The sequence below is a fragment of the Lepus europaeus genome, chromosome 4, assembly GCF_033115175.1.
Source record: "Lepus europaeus isolate LE1 chromosome 4, mLepTim1.pri, whole genome shotgun sequence".
In the NCBI taxonomy this organism is placed as follows: domain Eukaryota; kingdom Metazoa; phylum Chordata; class Mammalia; order Lagomorpha; family Leporidae; genus Lepus; species Lepus europaeus.
Window position 1 is genome coordinate 130,727,307 of NC_084830.1, and position 26,555 is coordinate 130,753,861.

General features: G+C 46.9%; 1 protein-coding gene across 6 annotated transcripts in view; it reads right to left on the reverse strand.

Moving 5' to 3' along the window:
* The window catches only part of ARHGEF37 (Rho guanine nucleotide exchange factor 37), a 70,764-nt gene extending 44,668 nt beyond the window's left edge, over positions 1-26,096 (reverse strand). For 2 of the 6 annotated variants that reach the window (XM_062188867.1, XM_062188862.1), the window contains exons 1-5: positions 25,877-26,096; positions 25,448-25,598; positions 8,613-8,809; positions 5,930-6,053; positions 185-332 (exon numbers count right to left, since the gene is read on the reverse strand). In XM_062188867.1, coding sequence (XP_062044851.1) covers positions 185-332; positions 5,930-6,053; positions 8,613-8,798 — 458 coding nt within the window. In that variant the 5' untranslated portion in view covers positions 8,799-8,809; positions 25,448-25,598; positions 25,877-26,096. Of the gene's footprint in view, positions 1-184; positions 333-5,929; positions 6,054-8,612; positions 8,810-25,023; positions 25,066-25,415; positions 25,599-25,813; positions 25,849-25,876 lie in introns of those variants that run through there. The other 4 variants (XM_062188864.1, XM_062188865.1, XM_062188863.1 and 1 more) reach the window with 4 other exon arrangements.
* Positions 26,097-26,555: the final 459 nt, after the last annotated feature.

Below are 26,555 nucleotides of genomic sequence, written 5' to 3' on the forward strand. Positions count from 1 at the left end.
TGTTTGGAGCCACTGAGATTTGGGAGCTGTTTGTCTCTGCAGCAGGGCCTGGCCTATCCTGAGTGATACAGGTGCTGATGCTGATAGACACCAGACACAGCACGAATGGCATCACACAGGTGCTGAGACTGCCCCCGAGCCCTGGGATCAATGGAGCAAGAGTGCTCACAAGCCATTTACTCACACCACGGCCTCAATGATGTCCTGGATCTCCCGCTGCAGCTCTGGCTCCTTCTGGTACGCCTCCACCAGCAGCAAGGCCTGGTCATAGCTGGCACAGTAGACCTTATAGACTCGCTCGAACTCCTCTTGGAAGTCCAGGAACAAGTTCCCTGATGATGAACAAGCAACGGGGCATTATGAATGGCATGTCACCACACCCCCTTGCTTGGAATGGGGAGGCGGGAAGTGAGCCACTCCAGCTCTGCAGGACACTGCCAAGGTCATCCAATGCATCACCATGGTAAGACACCCATGTTCCCAAGTGTCCATGTTTTCATCCAAGTCTCAGGGGGCTGCCATGAGGATTATGGGACAGAACAGTGTAAACCACAGGCTGGTACACCACAAGAATCCAAAATGCTTGGGACCAAAAGCGTTTCAGACTTTTTGGATTTGGGGATATCTGCATATACATAGTGAGACATCTTGCAGAGGGAAACCAAGCCTACATGTAAACTTCCTTTATGTCTCACACATACCATTTTTTTTAATAAAAAGATTTATTTATTTATTTGAGAGACAGAGTTACAGAAAGAAGGAGAGACAGAGAGGTCTTCCATCTGCTGGTTTACTCCCCAGATGGCCACAATGGCTGGATCTGGAGCTGAGCTGATCTGAAGCCAGGAGCTTCTTCTGGGTCTCCCACATAGGTCCAAGGGCCCTTCTCCACTGCTTTCCCATTAGCAGGGAACTCGACTAGAAGTGGAGCAGCCGGGACTGAAACTGGCATCCATATGGGATGCCCACACCACAGGCAGAGGCTTAACCCACTATGCCATAGCGCCAGCCCCTCTTACTTACCTTACACACACAGCCTGAAGGTAATTTTATACAAGAGCATTACTGTACCTGTGTCTCAATTATTATATCACAATGTCAGGCGAGGGATTTTTTTCACTGTAATATCATTGTTGGCACTCAAAAAGTTTGGGATTTTGGGTTTGAATTTTTATATTAGGAATCCTCAACCTGTGCTTAATAAATGGTAGCTATAATCTCAATAATCCAATCCAGCTTCCTGTTAATGCACACCCTAGGAGGCAGTGGATGATGGCCCAAGTGCTTGGTTTCCTGACATCAATGCGGAAGATACATATGGAACTTTGTACCCTGGTTTTGGCCTGGCCTAGCCCCAGTTGTTATGGTTATTTGGAGAATGAATCAGTAAAAAGATCTCATTCTCTCTGTTTCTTATCTTCTCTCTGTCATTCTGCCTTTCAAACAAAAAGTACATGGCAGGGGCAGTGTTGTGGCAGAGTGAGTTAAGCCTCTGCCTGCAAAGCCAGCATCCCATATGGGTGCCAGTTCAAGTCCTGGCTGCTCCACTTCCAATCCAGCTCCCTTTGGACTGGCCCAGCTCTGGCCATTGCTGCCATCAGGCAAGTAAACCAGTGCATGGAAACTCTGTCTCTCCCTCTCTCTCTCTTTCTCTCTCTAACTCTGCCTTTCAAATAAATAAATAAATAAATAAATAAATCTTTCTTAAAAAAAAAAACTATATGGGAGGATATGTAGGTTGCTTGCAAATACTTTACTATTTTATATACAGGACTTGAGCATCTGCAGATTTTGGTATTCAAGGGGGATCCTAGGACCAATCTCCATGGCTACTGAGGAACAACCGGAGTAACACACATCAGGTGGTGATAAGTACCATGAACTAAAATAAAGTCAAAGAACCGGTCTAAGCACTCTGGCTCCTGCCAGCCATGTGGGAGACCCGGATGAAGTTCCAGGCTCTTGGCTTCAGCCTAGCCCAATCCCAGCTGTTGTAGCCATTTAGGGAGTGAACCAGCACAAAAGATCTCTCTTTCTCTTTCTCTCTGTAACTCTGCCTTTCAAATAATAAATTAAAAAAAAAAAAATAGAGCAAGCAAGCCAAGTCAAGCCAAGCCTAGCCACTTGAGTTCTCTGTGCTTGTTTTCAGCTAACCACAAAATATAAAGGGTGAGGACATGCTATGCTTTAATGTATTCTCCAGAGTCCCTGTGCTGGAAACCTGATTCCCAGTCCAACATGGTTGAGAAACAGCACCTTTAAGAGCTCTTATGAATGGAGCTATGCCATTATCATCTTAGCGGATTAATTACTGCAAGAGTGAGTTTGGGGGGCAGTGTCAGAATGTAGCAGGCTAAGCTGCTGTCTGCAACACTGGCATCCCATATAAGCACAGGTTTGAGTCCAGGCTGCTCTATTTCCGACTCAGTTCCCTGCTTATAATGCACCTGGGAAAGCAGCAGAGGATGGCTCAAGTGCTTGGGTCCCAGCACCCACATGGGAGACCTGCATGAAGCTCTTAGCTCCTGGCTTTGGCCTGGCCTAGCCCTGGCTATTACAGTCATTTAGGGAGTAAACTAGCAAATGGCATATCTCTCTCTGTCTCTCCCTCTCTTTCTGTAGCTCTGCCTTTCAAATAAATAAATACATCTTTTTTTTAAAAAAAAAGAAGTGGGTGCTGTGGCATAGCAGGTTCAGCTATAGCCTGGTACACTGGCAGCCCATATGGGCCCCAGTTTGTGTATCAGCTCATTCACTTCTGATCCAGCTCCCTGCTAATGCACCTGGGAAAGCAGCAGAGGATGGCTCAAGTGCTTGGGTCCCTATACCAACATGGGAGACCTGGAAGAAGCTCCTGGCTCCTGGGTTTGGCCTGGCCTCACCCTGGCCATTGTGGAAGACCTGGCCTGATGGAAGACCTCTTTCTCTCTCTGTCTCTTCTCTCTTCTCTCTGTAACTATGCCTTTCAAATAAATTTTAAAAAATAAATATGTTTTCTTATGTGAGTTTGTTATAAAAGTGAATTTAAGGACCTGGCAATGTGGCACAGTGGGTTAAGCTGCCACTTGCAATGTCAGCAGCCTGTATCAGAGCACAGGTTCAAGTCCTGGCTTCTCCATTTCCCAGGCCTCTGCTAATATATCTGGGAAGGCAGCAGAAAACAGCCCAAGTGCATTGTGCCCCAATGTGAGAGACCATGAAGGAGTTCCTGGCTCCTGTCTTCCACCTGGCCCAGCCATGGCAATTACAACCATTTGGGGACTGAATCAGTGAATGGAATATTCTCTCTCTCTCTCTCTCTCTCTCTCTCTCTCAGCCTCTGCTGTTTCTATCACTCTGCCTTAAAAATAAATAATTTTTAAAGAATAACACAAAGGTGAGTTCAGTCCCTTGGTGCTGTCTCTCGCCAGGTGATGCCTTCTGCCACGTTACACCCCAGCAAGGAGGCCCTTGCCACAAGCAGGTGGCTCATCCTTGGGACTTCCAGACTTCAGAACAGGAAGAAGCATGTCTCCATTCTTTATGAACCAGCCAGCAGCAGGTGCTCTGTCACAGCAGCAGAAAATGCACTGAGAGCAGGGTGCTTTCTGAAAGCTCTATAAAGGCCAGGGAACTGCATAGCCAAATGGAGGGGAATGAAATGTTAAAGTTGCATTTCAGATAAATGCAGACTCAATCCTTAGTGTAAGTATGTCTCCTGCAACAGTAGTAACATACTCACAGTAAACAACTTGGTGTTTACGTGAAATGCAAACGTAATTGGTTAGCCTGTATTTTACCCAGAAACCCAACTAGAGCAGCATGAGGGCAGCCAGCAGAGATGTTGCCAGGTATGCTTGGGACACAGCACAGTGTCCTGGCTCTATGTCCAGGAGGAAGGCAGTGGTTGATGAGTGAGGACCTGTATATGAAACCATCTTGGAAAAAAATTGCAACAGGGGCCCAATTTTGGACCCCAAGTCCTTAGAAAGCTTTCAGCTTGAGGCTGTATCAATTTCACTCAAATAAGTGATAATCATTAACAGGAATAAACTGATAAAAGGTAGGAATAGCTACAGGTACTTAAAACAAATCTTATTCGTTAACTTTTTAAGATTTATTGATTGATTTTTGAAAGGCAGAGAATTAGAGAGGGAAAGAGAAAGAGAGAGAGCAGACAGACAGACAGACAGAGACAGACACGGAGAGAGATCTCCCATCTGCTGACTTACTCCCAAAATGGCCATAACAGCCAGGAGTGGGCCAGGCCAAAGGCAGGAGCCTAGAACTGCACCCAGAACTCCCACATGAGCAGCAGGGGCACAGCTTGGGTCATCCTCTGCAGCTCTCCCAAGTACATTAGAAGGGAGCTGGATTCAAAGTGAAACACCTGGGATCCGAATCGACATTTACATGGGATGCTGGCACCAGAGGCAGCAACTTAACCCATTGTGCCACAAGGCCGGCCTCGTTTTCTTTACCTTTGTACTCACTTATCATTGGTAGGCAATAAGGATACACTATCGTTGCTTCTTTAGGAACTGTATTTTCAAATACACAGGCTTCTCCCTCACCCTGTACCTCATGAAAGTGACCTGGTACAGTGGCTGAGAGGCCTGGCTCCAGGAGACCCACAGCCTGCACTCAATTCCTGGTGAGACCTTCTGTAGGTTACTTCCTCCCTCTGTACCTTAGCTCCCTTAATTGGCACTGAGATGACATGTACCTTTGACGGTTGTGAGATTAAATGAGTCATTACACAGAGAGCAGTGCCAAAGGTCAGTAAACATTCAGAAAGTGGTTTTCTAAGTGTGCCAGCAGATTTTTGTCATTTTTAGTCCCGTCGTCATCGTACATGTCTAGGAAAGGGTGGATCAGTAGTGTGGAGGCCAGAGTGACTCGGGCGCCGCAGCACTGGGGACCTGCACCTGCTCCTCCTCTCTGCCACCCAGCACACCTGGTGCCCACTCACCGTCCTTCCCAACTCTGCTAGGAAGCCCCTGACCATGACGTCCTGGCAGCAGACAGGTCGGAGATGGCTTTGAGGCGCACACCCACTCCTCCTCTCTTTCTTCTCTGGTGACCCTACCATTCCAGAACTGGGAGGCTATCCTCCTCTTTCACCTGGGCCATGGTAAAGCCCCCAACTCACCCCCACCCCCCTCAGAATCCACTGTCCACAAAAACCAAGAGATCCCTGCAAACCACAGATGGAGCCATGTCACTTCCCTGCTCAACATGGTCCCGTAGCTTCTCCTTACACTTGGCCTACAGAGCTCTGCAGGATATGGTCCCTGCTGCCTGGCTGTCTTACCCCCAGCAATCTCAGCCCGCTAATCCCCGTGCAGCCACATCGACGTTCTGTCTGCCGCTCAACCACACCAAGCTTATCCCTGCCTCAGGTCCTTTGCATGGCTATTCTCTCTCCTCTCCCTCCAGATTTCCTCATGGTTGGCTCCTTCCTAACATTCAGATCTCAGCGCAAATGTTCTCTGCTCAGGAGGCAATCCTTCACACCTAGAAGTTACTATAATTGTTTTTGTTTTCTTCAAATGACAGCTTCTACCCAAAATTCTCTATCAGTTTATCTTGCCTCTCTCATGGTGCTGTGACCATAGCACATAGCAGTGACTATACAAACAACTGCAGGTGCTCAGTAAGGCACCATGGAGTGAATGAACACGAAAGGGACCTGGACGCCAGCTATGCCACTACCAATCATGGGACCGTGAGGTTGTCCTTCCCGGTCCCTGGGCCGCAGTCGCAGATTGAACTCGGTATTATTCCAGGGCCCTGCTGGCTCAGATGGGTTGTGTTCTAGGGATCCCTAAGGCAGATGCACCACTGAGATGCATGTCCCAGGGACACTGGGGACATTTCAGCACCGATCACATGCTGAGGACAATTCCACAGGCATCTCAGGCTGACAACACCCTGGTCTTTTGCTTACCAATTAGGCGCACTTGCTCTTCTTCCTCAGAAGCCGTCTCCTGCAGATCATGAAGAAATTTGTCGTTCACCTTGATGATATCATCCATGTTTGAGAACAGGACATCCAGGTCTCCCTGCGGCAGCTAGAAGGGACAAAGAGGCCATGGGAGGGGGCTGGGCGTTCAGTTCAGCAACTGCACCTGCAGGCTTTGGAGTGCAGTCTGGAACGTTCTGGTCCCAGCACTCTCAGGATGACTTGCTGGCCCAGTGAATGTTTGCAGTGATGTAGAAATGTTATTAATTGAACACGAACAGCACTCTATAAAAAGAGAGGAAGAGATGGAGCCCTCCGTGAGGAAGGGAAACTAAACTGGGGCTTTACCCTAGGGGTGCTGCCAGCTGTCATTTTTCTGCCCTCAGCCTCCTTGGTTGCCATTTGAATGTGGGAATCTAGGCTCCTTTCCAGCTCTGACACACTCAGTGCTTACCACTGTTAATTACCTCCAGGTGCATCCTGAACTCCAGGCTGATTAACCAGGCAGTCCCTGGTAAAAGCAGGATGTGTACACACACACACACACAGGTGTGGAGGATGCACTTAGTGCACAATTGAGTGGGAACGCTCCCTGCAGAGAAGTATCTAGACTTTCTATTTTCCATAAAATAGCTACCAATATATATTTGCTTGCTTAATTCCTATACAGAAAAAAAATCTCAATTTCTAGAGGTAAACTCAGAGAAGTCCTTCACCTTCTATACTCTCTACTTTGGTATTTCATCCAAGAAGTACTAATTGAAAATCCATTATTTATGCACCAAGACTGGGATGAAAGAAGGAGCTCACAGACTTGAAATTTTGTAGTGAGAGCCTATATCATTTCTTTTTTAAAAGTTTATTCATTTGAAAGGCAGCGAAAGAGACAGAGAGAGAGAGGAGAGAATATCATCTACTGGTTCACTCCCCAAATGCCTGCAATACCTGGGGCTGGGCTAGACCACTTCCAAGGCAGGAGCCAGGAACTCCATCTCGATCTCCTCTGTGGGTGGCAGGGACCAAGTACTTGAGCCATCAATGGCTGCCTTCCTGGGCACATTAGTAGGAAGTTGGATAAGAAGCAGAGGTGGAATTTGATCTCAGATACTCTGATGTGGAATGCAGGCATCTCAGGAAGCAGCTTAACCTGCTGCACCAAAAAAAAAAAAAAAAAAAAAAAAACCAGCCTCATATAGCAAAAGCATGTATTATTTCTGAAATAAAGAAAAACAAGGATGTAAGAATGAACACAGAGAAGCCATCTGACCTAGTGATTAAGTTGTCAGTTAAGAAGCTCACATTTAGGGCTGGTGTTGTGGCATAGTGAGTAAAGCCACTGCCTGCACCACTGGCATTCCATATGGGCAGAGGTTCCAGTCCTGGCTGCTCCATGTCCTATCCGGCTCCCTGCTAATGTGCCCGGGAAAGCAGTAGAAGATAACCCAAGTGCTTGGGCCCCTGCACCCATGTGGGAGACCTGGAAGAAGCACCTGGTCCCTAGATTTGGCCTTCCCCAGCTCTGGCCATTGCAACCATAGGGGAAGTGAACTGGCTGATGGGGGATCTCTCTCTCTCTCTCTATCTCTCTCTTTCTCCCTTTTTCTCTCTCTTTCTTTGTGTGTGTATGTGTGTGTTTCAAATAAATAAATCTTAAGAAAAAAAAAAAAAGAAGAACAAGAAGAAGAAAAGGTCCACATCCCACACAGGAGTATCTGGATTCAATACCCACCTCAGGTTCCCAGCTCCAATTTCCTGCTAATGCAGACCCTGGTTATAGTTCAAGTACTTGGGTTCCCTGGACTCATGTGGAAGACCTGGATTGAGTTACTGGTTCACAGCTTGAGCCTGGCCCAGCCCAGCTGGCCCCAGCCATTGTGTCCATTTGGGAGTGAGTCAGCAGAAAGGAGCACTCTTTCTCTCACTCCCTTTCTCTCTCCCTCAAATAAATTTTTATTAAAAATGTTTTTAGGGGCCAGTTCTGTGGCATAGTGGTTAAAGCCACTGCCTGCAGCGCTGGCATACTGTATGGGCACCAGTTCAAGTCCTGTCTGCTCCACTTCCAATCCAGCTCTCTGCTATGGCCTGGGAAAGCAGCAGAGTATGGCCCAAGGATCCCTGCACCCTCATGGGAGTCCCAGAAGAAGTTCCTGGCTCTAGGCTTTGGATCGGTGCAGTTCAGGCTGTTGGGGTCATTTGGGGAATGACCCAGAGGATGGAAGACCTCTCTCTCTCTCTCTCTCTCTCTCTCTGCCTCTCAAATAAATAAATGTTTAAAAATGTTTTTAATGAATATTGTAATAGAAACCCATCACAGTAATCATCTGTCCATGTCATCACCCCACATATATGACAATGAGAATGCAGATCAATGTGAGCAATCTGTTCTAAACAGAAAGGGCTTTCTTGTTAGCTCATTTAACTTTCAAAGAGATTATTTCTCTCCCATTTCACAGTTGAATACACTAAGACACTGAGCTATTCAAGACCTTGCTCAAGGTGGCATGGCCAAAAAATGCTTGTACCGGGACTTATGTCCAGGTCTGTGCAACCTCACACTCAGCATGCTTCCTTTCCATCCAGCCTGCCCCAGGAAAGCACATGAGGTCGAGGAACTGTGTCCCACCTTGGCCCCCAGTAAAGACAGCTGTGTGAGGCCCCATCCAACTACCTGCTGGAGGCGGCTCCTGATGTCAGAGGAGCAGAGTCGGAGCATGTGTAAGTAGGAGACCTCGGTGTCAATGAGCTCCCTGATGGCCAGTCTCTGGTGGAGCAAGGATCTGTCCTCAGAATCCTGACCTTCACCCGCTGGACTCCCTGACCTGGAGGACGGCTCGTCTGCCCCAGGATCAGCCATGTCTGCAGGTTCTGAGAAGAGAAAAATCATCCAAGTCACTTCTACTGAGCAATTCATCAAGAGACCTAAAAACATCATTAGCTGCAAAGAGTCAAGATGAACTGCGAGCATTTGTGGGCCATATTTGGACAATATTAAAAGGCAAAAAAACAGCTCAGATGATTATTGATATTTAAAACCAGTTCTCAAGATTCAGGCAATGTGCTTGCTTGGCTTTTCTTCTATTTCTTCCCCAGCATGTGACCTAGATTTCTTTATCTGGTTCAGCTGAGTGTCTCTTGTCCTTTCTCTCCCACAGGCTCCCTCCTCTCCCCACAAGCCACTACCCTATCAGGCCCTATGAACTATCATCTGGGCTATTTCCACAGCCCCCAGGGTCACCCCTTCAAACCCAAACTCCTCTCTGGTGCTGCCACCCACCCCCATTCAGCTACAACATGCTTCCAGATGAAACCCCGTGAAACAAAGCTTGTGACCATGGCGTTTGTGGCTGGGACACTTTAAATCACTCCCTGCCACTCCATGGTCTGGCTTCAACCTGGTTCTCTGCAGCAAAGAGAGTGCAGGCTTTTCTCCCCACTTGAAGGGCCATTTCCTGGCTCTGTGCTCCCACACCTGCTGGCCCCTCCCGTGTCTCTGTGCTCCAACATTCGCCTTCTCTAATGCCAGCCCTGGTCCTCCTGCCCCGCAAGTAGACTCTTCTTCTCTGAAATTCCCACAGCACTTCATCTCTAAACATAAGGAACAGAAAGGGCAATACTGTGGACCAGATGGCCTGAAAAAGAACACTCAGAAATGCTAGCTCAGCTAGAACACACTGCCTTTCCACTGTGAGGCACAGCACCCACGGGAGTATAGGAAATCACAGAGCCCCCAGCCAGAGGGAACTGAAGCAGAGCAGGGAGCGGCTGAGCTGATGCAGCTGTGGCCCAAGGGAAGTGGCCCAGGGGCTGCGCCCATCTCTGTTTCCTGGGGACTTGCGCCAGGCAGGAACAGGAGGCAAGCTCCCTCATAAAGGAGACCCTAAAGGCTTTCAGTGAATGTGTCAAGAAGATGACAGAACCACTTCTTCCGTCTTGGCTTGGGTCCTAGGTGAGGAAAAAAGCCTGCTCCGAAAAGTCCCAACAATGGGTGAGGGGAGTGATCCCTCCCCTGCCCGTCATGAGGAGTTATGGCCGACACCCCCATCATCCAAGACAAGCACAACAAACTCATAGTGTTGGGTGACAAAGAAGGCTTCAGACTGAAGACCTGAAGACCCAAGGTGGATTCCATTTCTTTCTTTTCTTTGTTAATTTGAAAGGCATAGTGACAGAGAGAGAGAGAGAGAGAGAGAGAGAGAGAGACTACCTCCTATCTGCTGGCTTACTCCCCGAATCACTGCAATTCCCCGGGCCTGGGCCAGGCTGAAGTCAGGAGACTGGAACTCCATCCAGGTCTTCCACTTGGGTAGCAGGGGCCCAAGCACTTGGTCTATCTTCCCCTCTGTTTTCCCAGGCACATTGGCAGGCAGCTGGATCAGAAGCAGAGCAGCCAGGACTCCAATTGGCACTCTGATATAGGATGCCAGTGACCCAGGTGGCGGCTCAACCTGCTGCACCACAGTGCTGGCCCTAGGACATCCTTTTTTTTTAAGATTATTTATTTATTTGAGAGGTAGAGTTACAGAGAGAGGGAGAGACAGAGAGAAAGTTCTTCCATCCACTGGTTCACTCCCCAAATGGCAGCAACGGCCGGAGCTGGGCCCACTTGAAGCCAGGATCCATGATAATGTATAGGAAGATCCTGTAAGATAAAAATGAAAATTTCTCCCAGACTGATTCAGTACAATTCCAAGACAGCTTCCAAAAGGGTTCTAAAAAATGGAACACAATAAAATGACTCTAAAACAAAGATGGAACAGTATATATCCCAAGGGAATTCTAAAGAGCAAGGTAGAAAGACTTGTCCTACCAGTTATAAAGCCTTGCTCAAAAGCCATAGTAATCAAGTAATGTGGTATTGACACAGGAGCTGACCAAAAGATAGGTGGAACAGATTAGAGAGCCAAGAAACAGACCACAGTAAATATGAAAATTTGTTATATGAAAGAAGTGTCCTTGTAATTTACTGGTGAGAGGATGGTCCACGTGGGATAATAGCATAATTGGCTTCCCTCATTGAAAAATAAATAAATGCAATCCCACATCACACCCAAAATAAACTCCAGATGGGTTAAAAACTCATTTTCAATGTGAAACTAAATATTTTTAGAAGAAAACACAGGAAAATATTTTTATGTTCTCCAGATGGAAAGGATTTCTTCAACAAAACTCACAAGGTACAAACCACAAAAGACTGAAAAATCTGACTGCAATAATATTGAAACGTTCTACTTATCAATCAACAGGAAAGGGTAGGCCTCAGACCAGGAGAACGTATTTGAAATGAACGCAATCTTCAGAACTTTAATATTCAGACTATACATAGAACTTCTATGAATCATTAAAACAAAGCAATCTAGGGGCCAGCACTGTGGCTTAGTGGGTAAAGCTGCCGCCTGCAGTGCCAGCATCCCATATGGGCACCTGTTCAAGACTCGGCTGCTCCACTTCTGATTCAACTCTCTACTAGGGCCTGGGAAAGCAGTGGAAGATGGCCCAAGACCTTGGGCCCCTGCACCTGCATGGGAGACCTGAAAGAAGCTCCTGGCTCCTGGCTTCGGATTGGCACAGCTCCGGCCATTTTGGCCAATTGGGGAGTAAACCAGTGGATGAAGACCTCTCCCTCTCTCTCTTTCTCTCACTCCCTCTTACTCTGCCTCTCTGTAACTCTGCCTTTCATATAAAGTAGAAAGATCTCTAGGAGGAAAAAAAAAGCAATCTAATACAAAAATACACAAAGAGCATTGTTTATATACAGTATTTTGTTTCACTAAGCATCAGTACCAACCTCCCTCTACAGGATCTTGCTGTTACACTGAACTGAACAGCAGCTTCCCTAACTTCTGGCAGCTGAGATTCTCGGATGTATGTTTTCAGCCCCACCAGACAGCCTGGTGGGTGAACCCGGAATTTAGAACTCAGTTAATCAGGAAGAAAGGCAGTGCTTGAGGGATCCATTCAATAGGGCAGCTGCTGCATTGTACTGAAGTCAACAATTCTGGCAACGTAGTGGGTGGTGGCTAACAGTGCTGAATCTGGGACAGTGCTTCCCAAATCTCTAGCTTCCTGGCTGTTGCTGCGGGGAATAGGTTCTTTAATTGTTTGGAGCTCACTTCTGGAGCTCACAGCCTGTTTCTTCCAGCCCCCAAATGTTTGCTGAGTACCTAATACTTAAATCTCTATCTTCTTAAAATACGGTGATTTGTGTTATTTTCAATGACACCCAGGCTAATCCAGATATGAATAGGTAACCACAAATGAAAAGGTCATCAGTTCACTAGTAGCAAGTTAAATACAAATACTTCAGATCCCCAGAGATAGCAAGTTGGCCCATCATATTCACAAACACGAAGTATCCATGAATGTGTAGATGAAAGAACAGTGAGAAGTCTCATATACTAACATGGGATGCATGTCATTGCAACCATGGTAAAGAGCAATCTGGCAATACCTAGAAAAGTTAAAAATGTACATACTACCAAGCCAAGCAGTTCTATATCCTGTCTTCAAGAAATTTCTCCCTAGACACAAGAGTATTCATAATAGCACTGTCAGTAATAGAACATTGGAAACAGTCTAAACAGAAGAGTGGGTAAATAACTTGTCACATAGTCATACAGTTGTAGCACCAATGGGATTCTGAACAGTGGAAGTGAATAAACCATACATTCACATATCAATATGGGTACCCCACAAACACTGTAAAGAAAAACAAAAGTCCCAGAAGAATATGTAGAGTACAAGACTATTTTTTAAAGTTTAAAATATGTAAAACAACACTGGATATTGTTTGGGGATGCATATAAATGTGGCTCAGGCATTAACAATTTCACAGAAATAAGCAATAAATTCAGGATAGCAGTAACCCATGGGAAGGGAAGCATGGGAATGGAACTGAGGAGAGAAACAAAGGCAGCTTGGTGGAACTTGAGACTTTTTTTACTTAAGCTTTTCTATTTCTTTTTTTTTTTTAATTTTTTGACAGAGTGGACAGTGAGAGAGAGAGACAGAGAGAAAGGTCTTCCTTTTCTCTTGGTTCACCCTCCAATGGCCGCTGCGGCCAGTGCACCGCGCTGATCCGAAGTCAGGAGCCAGGTGCCTCTCCTGGTCTCCCATGCGGGTGCAGGGCCCAAGCACTTGGGCCATCCTCCACTGTACTCCCGGGGAACAGCAGAGAGCTGGACTGGAAGAGAAGCAACCGGGACAGAATCCGGCGCCCCGACCGGGACTAGAACCTGGTGTGCCAGTGCCGCAGGTGGAGGATTAGCCTATTGAGCCGCGACGCCAGCCTAAGCTTTTCTTTTAAAAAAATAGTTTATTTATTGAAAGGCAGAGTTGCAGGGAAGCAAAAGCAGAGAGAGAGGTCTTCCATCTGCTGGTTCACTCCCCAGATGGCCACATCAGCCAGAACTGTGCCAATCCAAATCCAGGAACCAGGAGCTTCTTCTGGGTCTCCCACGTGGGTGCAGGGGCCCAAGGACTTGGGCCATCTTCCATTGCTTTCCCAGACTACAGCAGAGAGATGGATCGGAAGTGGAGCAGCCAGGACTAAAACCAGCATCCATATGGCATGCCAGCACTGCAGGCAGTGGCTTTTCTCACTAGGCCACAGCGCTGGCCCCTTTACTTTAATTTTAAGATAATTATAGACTCACATGCATTGATACGAAATACACAAGGACAGGTAGTTCGCAAAGCAGTTGGGACATTGCTTATGAGGCCTGCATCCCACACTGAAGTGCTTGGTTCAACTCCAGGCTACTCTGCTTCCATTCCAGCTTCCTGCTGGTGCATACCCTGGGAGGCAGAAGATGATGGATGGTTCAAGTGCTTGGGTCCCTGCCACCTATGTGGGAGACCAGGACTGAGTTCTTGGCTCCTGGAATCAGCCTGGCCCAGCCCTGGCTTTGACAAGCATTTGGGGAATGAATCCCAGATGGATTATCTCTGTGTTTCTTTCCCTCTGCCTTTCAAATAAATTGAAAATAAATAAATAAAGACTTTTTAAAAATAGAAGAAATATACATAGAATTTCCATACATTCATCCCAGTTTTCCCTGCGGTAACACTTGCAAAACTACACTACAAAAGCACAAGTAGTATAATAGCAACAGCTTGTACACTGCCATGGATACAGGCAAGTGCAGAACATTTCCATACAATTACCCCTCATTGTGCCTTTTTACCCTCTTGGCTCCAGCTTCCATACCATCAGCCTAGTAACACATAAATCTATTCTCTATTTTTACTTTTTTATTTTTTTGAGATTTTATTTATTTATTTGAGAGGCAGAAATGCAGACAATAAGAGAGAGAAACAGAGAGAGAGACAGAGAGAAAGGTTTTCTATCTGCTGGGTCCCTCCCCAAATGGCTACAGTGGCAGGAGCTGAGCAGATCCGAAGCCAGGAGCCAGGATCTTCTTCTGAATCTCCCATGCGGGTGCAGGAGCCAAAGCACTGGGCCACCTTCTACTGCTTCCCCAGGCCATAACAAAGAGCAGCCAGGACTAGAACTGGCACCCAAATGGGATGCCAACACCACAGTTGGAGGATTAAACCACTGTGCCATCCCGTGTTCTCTATTTTTATAGTCACATCTTTTTAAGAATGTCATGTCAGTAGAATCATACAGTGTGTTGCCTTTTAGGACTGGCCTTATTCAAGCAACATAATTCCCTGGAGATTTATGGGGCTGGGTGCCTCAACAGTCCCTTCCTTTTTTTTTTTTTTTTTTTTTTTTTTTTTGACAGGCAGAGTGGATAGTGAGAGAGAGAGAGACAGAGAGAAAGGTCTTCCTTTTTGCCATTGGTTCACCCTCCAATGGCTGCTGTGGCTGGCGCATCTCGCTGATCCGAAGCTAGGAGCCAGGTGCTTCTCCTGGTCTCCCATGCGGGTGCAGGGCCCAAGCACTTGGGCCATCCTCCACTGCCTTCCCGGGCCATAGCAGAGAGCTGGCCTGAAAGAGGGGCAACCGGGATAGAATCCGGCGCCCCAACTGGGACTAGAACCTGGTGTGCCGGCCGCCGCAAGGCGGAGGATTAGCCTGTTAAGCCATGGCGCCGGCCAGTCCCTTCCTTTTTATTGCTGAGTATTTGAGATGTTGTTTTAGTTCAAGAAAATCTGAATCAAAAATGGCAAAAATGTTATATAAAAAAAAAGCTAGGAGGTAAAGATATGGGTATCTGTTGTATCATTCTTTGATATATGCTCATAATGCCTCATAATATTTAAAGTGACAGGGCCAGTGCTGTGGCGTAGTGGGTAAAGCCTCTGCATGCAGTGCCGGCATCCCATATGGGCGCTGGTTCGAGTCCCAGCTGTTCCCCTTCTGATCCACCTCTCTGCTATGGCTTTGGAAAGCAGTAGAAGATGGCCCAAGTCCTTGGGCCCCTGCACCCACGTGGGGGACCCGGAGGAGGTTCCTGGCTCTTGGCTTCAGATCAGCACAGCTCTGGTGGTTGCAGCCATCTGAGGGGTGAACCAGTAGATGGAAGAAACCTCTCTGTGCCTCTGCCTCTCTGTAACTCTGCTATTCAAATGAAAAAAAAAATCTTTAAAACATATTTAAAGTGGCATGCATCCCATTCAACTTTGTACTTGGGTTGTTTACGACAAGGTTCATCTTCTTGGCTAGACACCAAGCTCGTGGAGGCAAGAGGAACACCTAGTCATATCCTCCCCTGCATTGCACGACACTGACAAGTAATACCTATTTTCTAAATAAAGAGCTCTCATGGATATATTAGTGGTAGCTAAAGTTTCTGTCTTGGACCATAAGCCCTGATCCATGGTACTTGTATTTAAACTGAGTGATGCCAGAAAGGTTGTTTAGAGGGCAAGGGGCCCAGAGAGACACTGGAATGGATCCCATCTGATGCACGCCTCTGTCCCAGCTCCTGAACACTGCCCTGGTCTGCTCATCTGTCCCTGGCCAGGATCGCCAACATTCACTACCTTGTACACAGCTTCTCTAAAAAGATCCCATTCAAAATCCCAGTAGAGCTATTCAGGTCCCACGACTCAGAACTGTTGCTAAGTAAACAGAAAGCGTAAGTAATACTTTAAAAAGAACTGCCAAAAAAATCCTTTAAAAAGCATTAATTTGGCCTCAGGTTAATTATAATCTAGACCTCTAAGCAGGCCTGGCCAAAACTCTCTAGCAGCATTTTATAATCCCTTAGTTTATAGTCTGTGTAATTTGTACTTTTACAGGAAAGAAACACACTTTTATTTCTTCAAAAATACATTATTCAGCAATAAAAAGGAATGAACGCTGACATGCTACAACATGAAAGAACCTTGAAAGCGTCGTGTTAAGTGAGAGAAGGCAGTCACAAGGACCATGTACTTTCTGACTATGAGTGCACTGACACAAATATCCAGAATAGACAAATCTATAAAGATGGAAAGTGGTTAGCGGTTGCCTCAGGCTGAGGGGTGGGCATTTGGAGAATGGGACAGAGGGCATAAGGTTTCTTCTGGGGTTCCTGAAAATGTTCTATATTTATTGTGGTGATGTCCGCAGAAGTCTGTGAGTATACTAAAAACCACTGATGTATACACTTTAAATGGGCAAATTATATGATCTGAATGGCATCTCAATAAAGTTGCTACCAAAAAATACATAATACCAGGCCGGCGCCGTGGCTTAACAGGCTAATCCTCCGCCTTGCGGTGCTGGCACACCGGGTTCTAGTCCCAGTCGGGGCGCCGGATTCTATCCCGGTTGCCCCTCTTCCAGGCCAGCTCTCTGCTATGACCCAGGAAGGCAGCGGAGGATGGCCCAAGTGCTTGGGCCCTGCACCCCATGGGAGACCAGGAGAAGCACCTGGCTCCTGACTTCGGATCAGCGCGATGCACTGGCCGCAGCGGCCATTGGAGGGTGAACCAATGGCAAAAAGGAAGACCTTTCTCTCTCTCTCTCTCTCTCTCTCACTATCCACTCTGCCTGTAAAAAAAAAAAAAAAAAAAAAAACCATAATACCAAAAGCTAGAGAAACTAGATTCCTCAGACACTACTGCTGGGGTTTAAAATGCTACAGCCACTCTGGAAAATAGTTTGTCAGTTTCTCTAAAAATTAAACACCCAGGGCTGGGCACATGGCACAGCATTAAGTTGCTGCCTGAGATGCTGGCATCCCATATCAGAGTGTCTGATTCAAATCCTGAATACTCTGCCTCTGATTCCAGCTTCCTGCTAATGTGCCCCAGGGGAGGCTGCAGGTGATGGCTCAAGTACTTGGGTTCCTACCACCCATGTGGTAACCTCAGATGGAGTTCCAGTCTCCTGGCTTTAGCCTCGACCAGCCCTGGCTCTGGTAGGCATTTGGGGAGTGAACTAGCAGATGGAAGACCTATCTCTGCCTTTCAAATAAAATGAAAACAAATAAACATTTTTTAATGGAACATCCATTTACCATACAACTAAAGAATCATACCCTTTGGCCTGTAACCCAAAGAAACTAAACATAGACCCACCCAAAAACCCACACACAAGTATTCATAGTAGCTTTATTTGTAATATTTAAAACCTGAAAACTAAAATGTCCTTTAATAGATGAAAGATTAAACAAACTGTGGTTCATCCACACCACTGAATACTCAGAAATAAAAAAGGTACGAGCTATTGATACATAGCAACAGCTTGGAGGTTCTGCAAGGAATGATGCCTCAAGGGGAAAAAAATGGCCCAAACTCAGAAAGCTACATACTATGTGTTCTTTTTTTTTTTTTTATTTGACAGGTAGAGTTACAGACAGTGAGAGAGAGAGACAGAGAGAAAGGTCTTCCTTCTGTTGGTTCACCCCCCAAATGGCCGCTACAGCCGGTGCTGTGCTGATCTGAAGCCAGAAGCCAGGTGCTTCTTCCTGGTCTCCCATGCAGGTGCAGGGGCCCAACCACTTGGGCCATCCTCCACTGCCCTCCCAGGCCACAGCAGAGAGCTGGACTGGAAGAGGAGCAACCGGGACTAGAACCTGGCGCCCATATGGGACACCGGCGCCGCAGGCGGAGGATTAACCAAGTGAGCCATGGCGCCAGCCCCCTATGTGTTCTATTTAATTACAAACAAAATTACAGAGCTTGAGAACAGATTGGTGGCTGCCAGGTTAGGAGTGGGTTGGGGAGCAGGTACATGTGACAATAAAGGAAGAGCACCAAGAAGAGTGTTGTGACGACAGAACAGTTTGGGATCCTAATGGTGATGGTGGTTATACAAATCTATATGAGATAAAATCATACAGAACAATCATATGCCCATATCACACCAATGCCCATTTCCTGGTTTTGATATTGTGTGTTTGTGTGTGTGTGTGTGTATTTTAAGTAAGATGTGGCATTGGAGAAAACAGCATAAAGGGTACATGGGGTTTCCTGTACTAGTCTTGTAACTTCATGTTGCTCGATAATTATTTTGATAATACAAATTTAAAAACCACATATGATACAATTTCAGTTATCCACTATCTATATGACACTCTAAGGTCAAATGTAGCTGAAAGCCTAGGAGAGCCAGCTGAGTGCCCTTGTTCCATTTCCTGGGTTAGCCTGATAAGGAGGCTTGTCTCAGAGAACACGCTTGAGGAATGTGGCTTGCTTAAGGTAATCAGGTGCCAGGCCAACCCTGGAAAAAGAATCTTCACAGTCCAGTTCATGCTCAGTCCTGAAATCTACATTATGTCTTGCGATAGGCAATCAATAGCTAAAATCAACATGGCACATAGCTTTTGTGCAAAAAATAATTTTTAAATGCCCTACAATTAATGTTTTTTCAGTAATCTGTTGCCTCTAACTTTAGCACCAGATAAAAGTGAGCTAACTCGCTTCTTCTCTTCTGTCTACACTGGCACATAGGGATTTGGGCACTCACATAATTATTCAACCAGTATTTGGAACAGCCACAACATGCCAAAGAACAAGGAAAATGGCTCTACAATAAGGATTGAATATTTAAAATCCTCTGTTATTTGCTCCAAGTCTCACTCCACTAAAAACATAGGAGCTGGCCGGCGCCGTGGCTTAACAGGCTAATCCTCCGCCTTGCGGCGGCCGGCACACCGGGTTCTAGTCCCGGTCGGGGCGCCGGATTCTATCCCGGTTGCCCCTCTTCCAGGCCAGCTCTCTGCTATGGCCCGGGAAGGCAGTGGAGGATGGCTCAAGTCCTTGGGCCCTGCACCCGCATGGGAGACCAGGAGAAGCACCTGGCTCCTGGCTTCGGATCAGTGAGATGCACCGGCCGCAGCAGCCATTGGAGGATGAACCAACGGCAAAAGGAAGACCTTTCTTTCTGTCTCTCTCTCTCACTATCCACTCTGCCTGTCCAAAAAAAAAAAAAAAACAAAAAACACAGGAGCTAACCAAACTAAAACACTCTGGACATCCTGATTAGTCATCCCTTGCAAGACAAAAGAAGCAACAGGGAAGGGATGCTTAGAACATAATTTTGACCAATTAGACAAAATGAATGGAAAAGTGGACCCATGGAGACCCTTGGGGGAAATAAAACCATCATCTTGAAGCTCTTGTGGAAAACAAAATGGCACAGCAGAGCTAGAACAGCATCCATGGCAGCCTGCCCCAGGCTTACAGGGAGGCCAATTTAAACATTTCTAGAATAAAGAAAAAGAAGAAAAAAGAAAAAAAAAAAAAGGAAGGAAGACCTCTGTTCTGAGACTCTAAGAATGGTCTGTGGAAAGCTGTCAAAGGTGAAGATCAGGAATTATAATAGCAAAAGACCCTGCTGAAGGACAGTGGGGGTGGAAGAACACCTATAAAGACAAGAGAGGTGGAGCTGATGCTGTAGCATAGTGTGTTAAGCCACCACCTGCAACGCCAGCATCCCAGGTGGGCACCTGTAGTGCCAGCATCCCAGGTAGGCACCTGTTGGATTCCAGGTCGCTCCACTTCTGACCTGGCTCCCTGCTGATGTGTGTGGGAGGGTGATGAAGGATGGCCCAGGTACTTGGGCTCCTGCACCCATGAGGGAAACCTAGAGGAGGTTCCTGTCCCCTGGTTTCTATCTGGCCTGGCTCTGGCTGTTGCAGCAGTTTGGGGAGTGCCAGTGACTAGAGGGTCTCTCTCAATCTCTCCCTCTCTAACTCTGCCCTTCAAATAAAAAAGTAAATCTTAAAAAAAAACCAAAAAAACAGTAGAGAAAACAAAAGAAGCCACCTAGAGACCCTGGCTAACAAGCTGGCTTATAAAAGTATATACAATAGTGAGGAGACAGGATCCTCTACAAAGAACTCCCAGATGTCTAAAATCCAGAGAGGCTTGGGATTAACATTCTAAGGATCACCTCCAAGTCCTGCCTGCATTGCCACTACCAAGTAACACCACCACGATTCATGTTCAGAACACTTAAGGGCTAGGCACGCCACTTGATGGTTTTGCTTTCCTTTTCTTAGTCTTAAAGAAAGATTAGGAGACACTGTGACAGCTAGGGAGCCCAGGTCTTGGAGCCAGAAAAACCTGATTCTGCAATCAATTGGCTGGTTTATCTTGGATACTTATACACCCTTCCTTACAGGGTTGTTATAAGACTTCATAAGATAATCCACGTAAAAATGCTTAAAAGAGTGCCTGGTACATGGCAAACTCCTTAAAAGTACCTGCTCTGTTTTGTTACTACTATGGTTAAATTTGAACAGGCAGCATTACTGCTGACTGGATGGATAAAGAACTTGTCTAAGGACCCTTTCCTGATCTAGATGCCTCCAATAATATTCAAGCAAATGGCAAGAAAAGCTCATCATGATAATACTACATACAAGAAGTACATAACAGAATCTGCCTCAGAATGCTGCTAATACCACAGAAATCAGAAATAGAGATGGTGGGGGGGCAGCGCTGTGGCACAGCGGCGCAGCAGGTTAACGCCCTGGCATGAAGCGCCGGCGTTCCATATTGAAGTAGCACCTTGACAGTAGGGACCGCATTTTGGAGAACCTGAAACTCCATTCTGGGAAGGTGCCCCCCCACACCGTGAGACTCTGGTCTGAAACTATGATCTAAAACAGTTAAACAATAGCAGTCCACTACATCACACTTGGCAGAGCATAGAAACCCCCAGCATGATCGCTCAAGCTTGGAAGTGGATAGGCTACACCTGGGTTAATGATAAAAATATAATTTGTCTATGTCCTACATATGATTAAAACCAATACCTGCATTAATGTCAAGATTATAATTAAAATTGTTAAGACTGTAACTGGTATTGTCAAGATTATAATTGATACTAGTTTCGCATAGGTTTTAGGTCAGCTTGACCCCAGTAACCATGTATTCCCCCCGATCCTAGCAACCATGTATTCCCCTCCCGATTTTGTGGTTTTTGCCTTTATAAACCTTGTTGCTTTGGGCTTCAGGGTCAAGAGTTCTTTAGGGCATGAGCCCACTCTCCACCGCCGGCAATAAAGGACCATCTAATTTTATCAATGTGTGGAGCTCCCTTGTTTGCACTCACTCAGGTACAACAATATGGGCACTGGTTCTTGGCTCTCTAATCTGTTCCACCTATCTTTTGGTCAGCTCCGCTTCTGATACAGCTCTCTGCTATGGCCTTGGAAAGCAGTAGAAGATGGCCCAAGTCCTTGGGCCCCTGCACCCACGTAGGAAACCCGGAAGAAGCTCCTGGCTCCAGATCAGCGCAGCTCCGGCCGTTGCGGCCATCTGGGAAATGAACCAGTGGATGGAAGATCTCTCTCTCTGTCTCCACCTCTCCCAGTAACTCTGACTTTCAAATAAATAAATAAGAAATAAAGATTGGGAAAGGGAGTAAATCCTGACACTATTCAATCCAACCATGGTGGAGACAGATTCCTCTGGGACTGTTTGTCGTATTGTTGTTGTTATTGTTGTTTGCTTGAGCTAATACATTTTCACTCCCCTATCCCCTTTGGCCCAAGGAATTCTGTGTTGGGTTTCTGTCACTTAATTGAAATAAATGATTTGTTAGTCCTTGGAAAAGGAAGCAAAGATCACTTGGAGTCAGTTTGGGTAATAATAATAATTAAAAAATCACAGGTCAATCCAGACTATCCTCATTCTGTCACTGAAAGTTGGCTACATCAGTGTATCAAAGGATAGGCACAGTGTAGCAGATCTGGACCAGCAACCTGACGACACCCTTACAAACACGGAAGCTGGGGCCAAGGAGAGATGACAGAACAGTAATACACACCGAAAAGTGATAAAACTACTAAATTCAAAGAGTTTTGAGCAATGTCAACCTCTGGGCTCTACTCTGTTTTATTAAGGATATCTATTAAATCTTTTGGTGATTTTTACCTATAAGTCATATACACAAGCATTCCAGTTCCTCTAGCTCTTGGTCAGCACTTGCTGTGGTTAGTTTTCATTTTAGCCATCCTAATGGGTACAAAGTGTTATTTCACTGTCAGTTTAATGTGCATTTCTCTGATGCTTAATGGTTTTGAGAATTTTTTCTCAAGTGTTTACTTGCCATTCATATTTCTCCTTTAGAAAATCACTTACATTTTTGTTTAAATCAGGAAAAGGCTCTTGCTCATTATATAACTATATAACAATACAGAAACATACACAGATGAGTCAGTAGTCTCTGCTACTAATCCTACTCCCTAGAGCGCAGACAAGTAACCAGAGGTACATAAGAATCACCAGGAGTACTTATTAAGCATGCAAATTCTTGCCTCCACTCCAAAAGTTTCTGATTCAGTAGGTCAGGTGTGAGGCATTTTAACAACCCCCTAGGTGATTCTAAGGCAAGCAGTCTGCAAATCATTTCTTCAGGATTTCTCCTTTTAACCTTGCCCTACTGAGGAATAGAGGGAGTGAGTCTGGAGGGAAAGTACATGGAGGGGGTGCTCAGCTGTCTTCGAATAAGGAAGTCCTTGCCTGAAATAGCAAGCCTGTTTGCTCCATATTGTCCAGTGGAGCCCCTGAAGTTGGAACCGGAAGGTCAAATTAGAAAGCATGTTTAAAAAAAAAAAAGATTTATTTATTTGAAAAATAATGTTACAGAGAGAGAGGTCTTCGACCTGTTGTTTCACTTCCCAAATGGCCACAATGGCCAGGGCTAGGCTAGGCTGAACCCAGGAGCCTGGAACTCCATTCAGGTCTCCCATGTGGGTGGCAGGGATCCAAGTATCTGAGCCACCCTCCGCTGCCTTCCCAGGTGCACCAGCAGGGAACTAGATCAGAAGTGGAGCAGCTGGGACTTGAACCAGCACTCATATGAGATGCTGGTGTTGCAGACGGTGGCTCAACCTACTGTGCCACAACACCAGTGCTAGGAAAGAAAATTTTTGATTTTATAAAAACTACCGTGAAACAAAATCAGGTCATCAAGGGCCTGGTATTGTGGCCAGTGGATTAAGTCATCACTTGCATCGAAGGCATTCCAAATCAGAGCACCAGTTCCGGTTCTGGCTGCTCCTCTTCCAATCCAGCTACCTGCTGATGTGCCTGGGAAGGCAGCAGAAGATAACCCAAGTGCTTGGGCACCTGCAACCACATGGGAGATCCAGATAGGGTTTCTGGCTCCTGTCTTTGGCCTGGACCAGCCCTAGCTGTTACAGCCCTTTGGGGAGTGAATCAGATGGAAGATCTTTTCTTCTCTCTTTCTTTCAAAACAAATACTCTTAAAAAGGGGGTAGAGGGAAGGACTGGCGCTGTGGCGTAGCAGGTAAAGCTGCCGCCTGCAGTGCCAGCATCCCATATGGGCGCCGGTTAGAGTCCCAGCTGCTCCTCTTCAGATACAGCTCTCTACTATGGCCTGGGAAAGCAGTAGAAGATGGCCCAACTCCTTGGGCCTCTGCACCCGTGTGGGAGACCTGGAAGAAGCTCCTGGCTTCGGATTGGCACGGCTTCGGCTGTTGTGGCCAACTGAGGAGTGAACCAGCGGATGGAAGACCTCTCTACTCTCTTTCTCTGCCTCTCCTTCCCTCTGTGTAACTCTGCCTTTCAAATAATAGAAATAAATCTTTGAAAGAAAAAAAAAGCCACCAAGCCAGGAAGGGAACGAACTTGCCAAAGTCACAGTGCTTGCAGATAAAGGACTTCTCCAGGTTAAGGTTGGGAGCAGGGTGGAAAGAGGGCAAGAGCCATCTCAGGCATACCACACTGCCTCTCACAATGTCTCCTGGAGGAACGTATGTGGAGAGGAATGTAACCACCAGACAGGTGGTGTGTCTTCACCCACATTAAATAGCAGCTGTTTACCTTTAGCCACATTTCCCTGGCTCGATTTACAAGACTAAAAAGGTAGAGAAAAGAGACAACACAGTATTTTTAAGAGCAATTATTTTTATAAATAAGTGGGTATGCCCAGGCCCTGGCCTCACAATTTTGGATCCATAAAATTCTTAATACTGTCAATAAACACGCCATAGGCTTTGGACAATCAAACTTGATAAATGCCATTCTACTTCTGTTACAGTACCCAAAGACACGCTCCCCCTTCATTAGTTAAATAAAAAGCCATTTATTTGATCTTGAACCGAATCAATCGAGGCACTGTTTGCCACAGTAATCTGCTGATTCAAGGGGGACGTGAGCCAGCTGCCAGCAACTCCCGCAGCCTGGCAAAAACTCCATGAGCTTCCATTGCTGGACAAGACTGGGTGTTGCCCTGGTCCCAGCTTATGTCCTCTTTCCTCTAGTTTTGAAACAAACAAGTTGGGTGCTGGCTGCATTCGAAATAGGGGAGGGAGGATCCATTAACAGTTCTTGTTAGGACATCCATTAGTATCTACTTTCAACATTTGACCTTGGGTCAAATATTGGGTGTTGGGCTTTACTGCACCCTTAATTAGGATACGATCATCAAGGAATGCATGTGCTGTGTTTGTTAAGTCAAAATAGGGTTGACTTCAGATTTTTATGTATAGGATTTTAAATTATTTTCATTTTCTCTTATCTTGGATATAATCCATTTTCGTTCAGGTCATCATCACTCGCTCCTAAGTAGCACAGCAGTGATTCACCTTGATATGGGCGGCGGGGCTTTTATTGAGCACCTGCTACTATGTACCAGGCCCTGGACCTGCGGTCATTCTGGTGTCTGACAGTAATAGCCTGGAGGATAAAACAGACACTCTTACCTCCAACTTACAAAGAAAACTGGGCCTTAACAAGGTAGAAGTGCACGTCTAGGATCACGCAGCCTGTGGCTGTCAGGGCACTGCACGCCAGCAGTTACTCCTCCATCGGCTGCTCTCTTTAAAAGCAGCAAAGAAACAGCTCTGAAAGGGCCAAGTGCCCGCCTGCAGTCATTCCTTCTAGCAGGCACTTGGTCAATCCTGAGACTATGAAAAGGCTGTTAGTGCACCCCTCTCTGGGAGAGTGGACTCAGCTTTCTCTCGGGTCAGTGACCTCCAGAAGGTTCAGACCCAGTGCCTGGGCAGGCTGCCAGCCTCTCCCTTCCCCTCCAAGCTTCTGGCCCACAGGATCTGAGCTGCCGGCTTCCAGCCCTGGCTTTGGCACCCCACCGTACCTTTCTGAGAGTCTTTAGCCAAGTCATCTCACCTTACAGATGGCAGGTTTATTCTTTCTTCCCTGGGCCTTGATTGCCTATTCTTCCTTCAATTTTCCTTGGCAAGGCTTCTTCACAATTGCTTGTATTTTTTCCATTGTCTTAATGTACGGATTCTCATTAAAAAGCCTCCCCAAATCCTACCTGGAAGCAGACAGAGATAGACAAACACAAAGAACAATCATTATTTTGTTCTAGTTCAGCTCACCTCCATGGGCCTCAGTTTCCCACCTGTAAAATGACTCGGTTGAGTCACATGGTTCAGGTGACCGACACACAAAGCTACGCAGCAGCCTTGCACACGGGAGGTCGCCGCATCCCGCTCCCCCCTCCCGCCCCCCGTTTCTCCCTTTTCCCACCTGCTTAGCAGCTGCTCCCCGCACCCCTCCCGGCCCCATCCTGCCCAGCCAGGGCGCACTCACCGCGCAAGCGCGCCAAGTGCCTCGGCGCTCAGCCCCGCGGAGGACTGCGTAGTCTGGCACCCGCGCGCCCGGGACCGCGGTGCTCACCCCGCTGCGTGCGTGAGCGCGCGCCGTGAAGGGGTGACCGGCCTCCTGCCTTTGTTGATTTTGGTTCTGGAGCTGGGTTGTTTTCCGTTCGCCTCTCCTCCAGTCGGCCGCGGCCGGTAGCCCTACGGCGGTGCCCTGGCCGGCAGCCAGCGCGAGGCTTGCGCGGGCGGAGTTAGCGCCGCGCCCGGGACCCACCCGTGCCTTCTCGTGAAGCCGCCCGTCTCCTCGCCCCGCCTCGTCACCCCGAAAACAGGGGTCGGCTCCTAGGCCACTCGGTGGGAATGCCGGCCTTGGAATCACCAGACGTCAGGGCTGGGCCTCGATTCAGTTTTGTGCTGGCTGCCGAGGAGGACCCCGGGGTCCTGTCCAATTCTCCCGCGAGCTCCCTGTGCAACCTTGACAGATCTGCCACTGTCCTCTTCCAGGGCCTGAAAGTGTCGGTCCATTCTCTCCTTAGAGCCCACACTGTTGGGGGCACTGAGGACCCAGCAGTCAACATGACAGACAGGTCCCGCCCTCTTGGACTCCTGTGAACGTGATAATTGCTATGGAACAATGGAAAGTTTCTTATCAGGGTAACCAAACCTTGTTT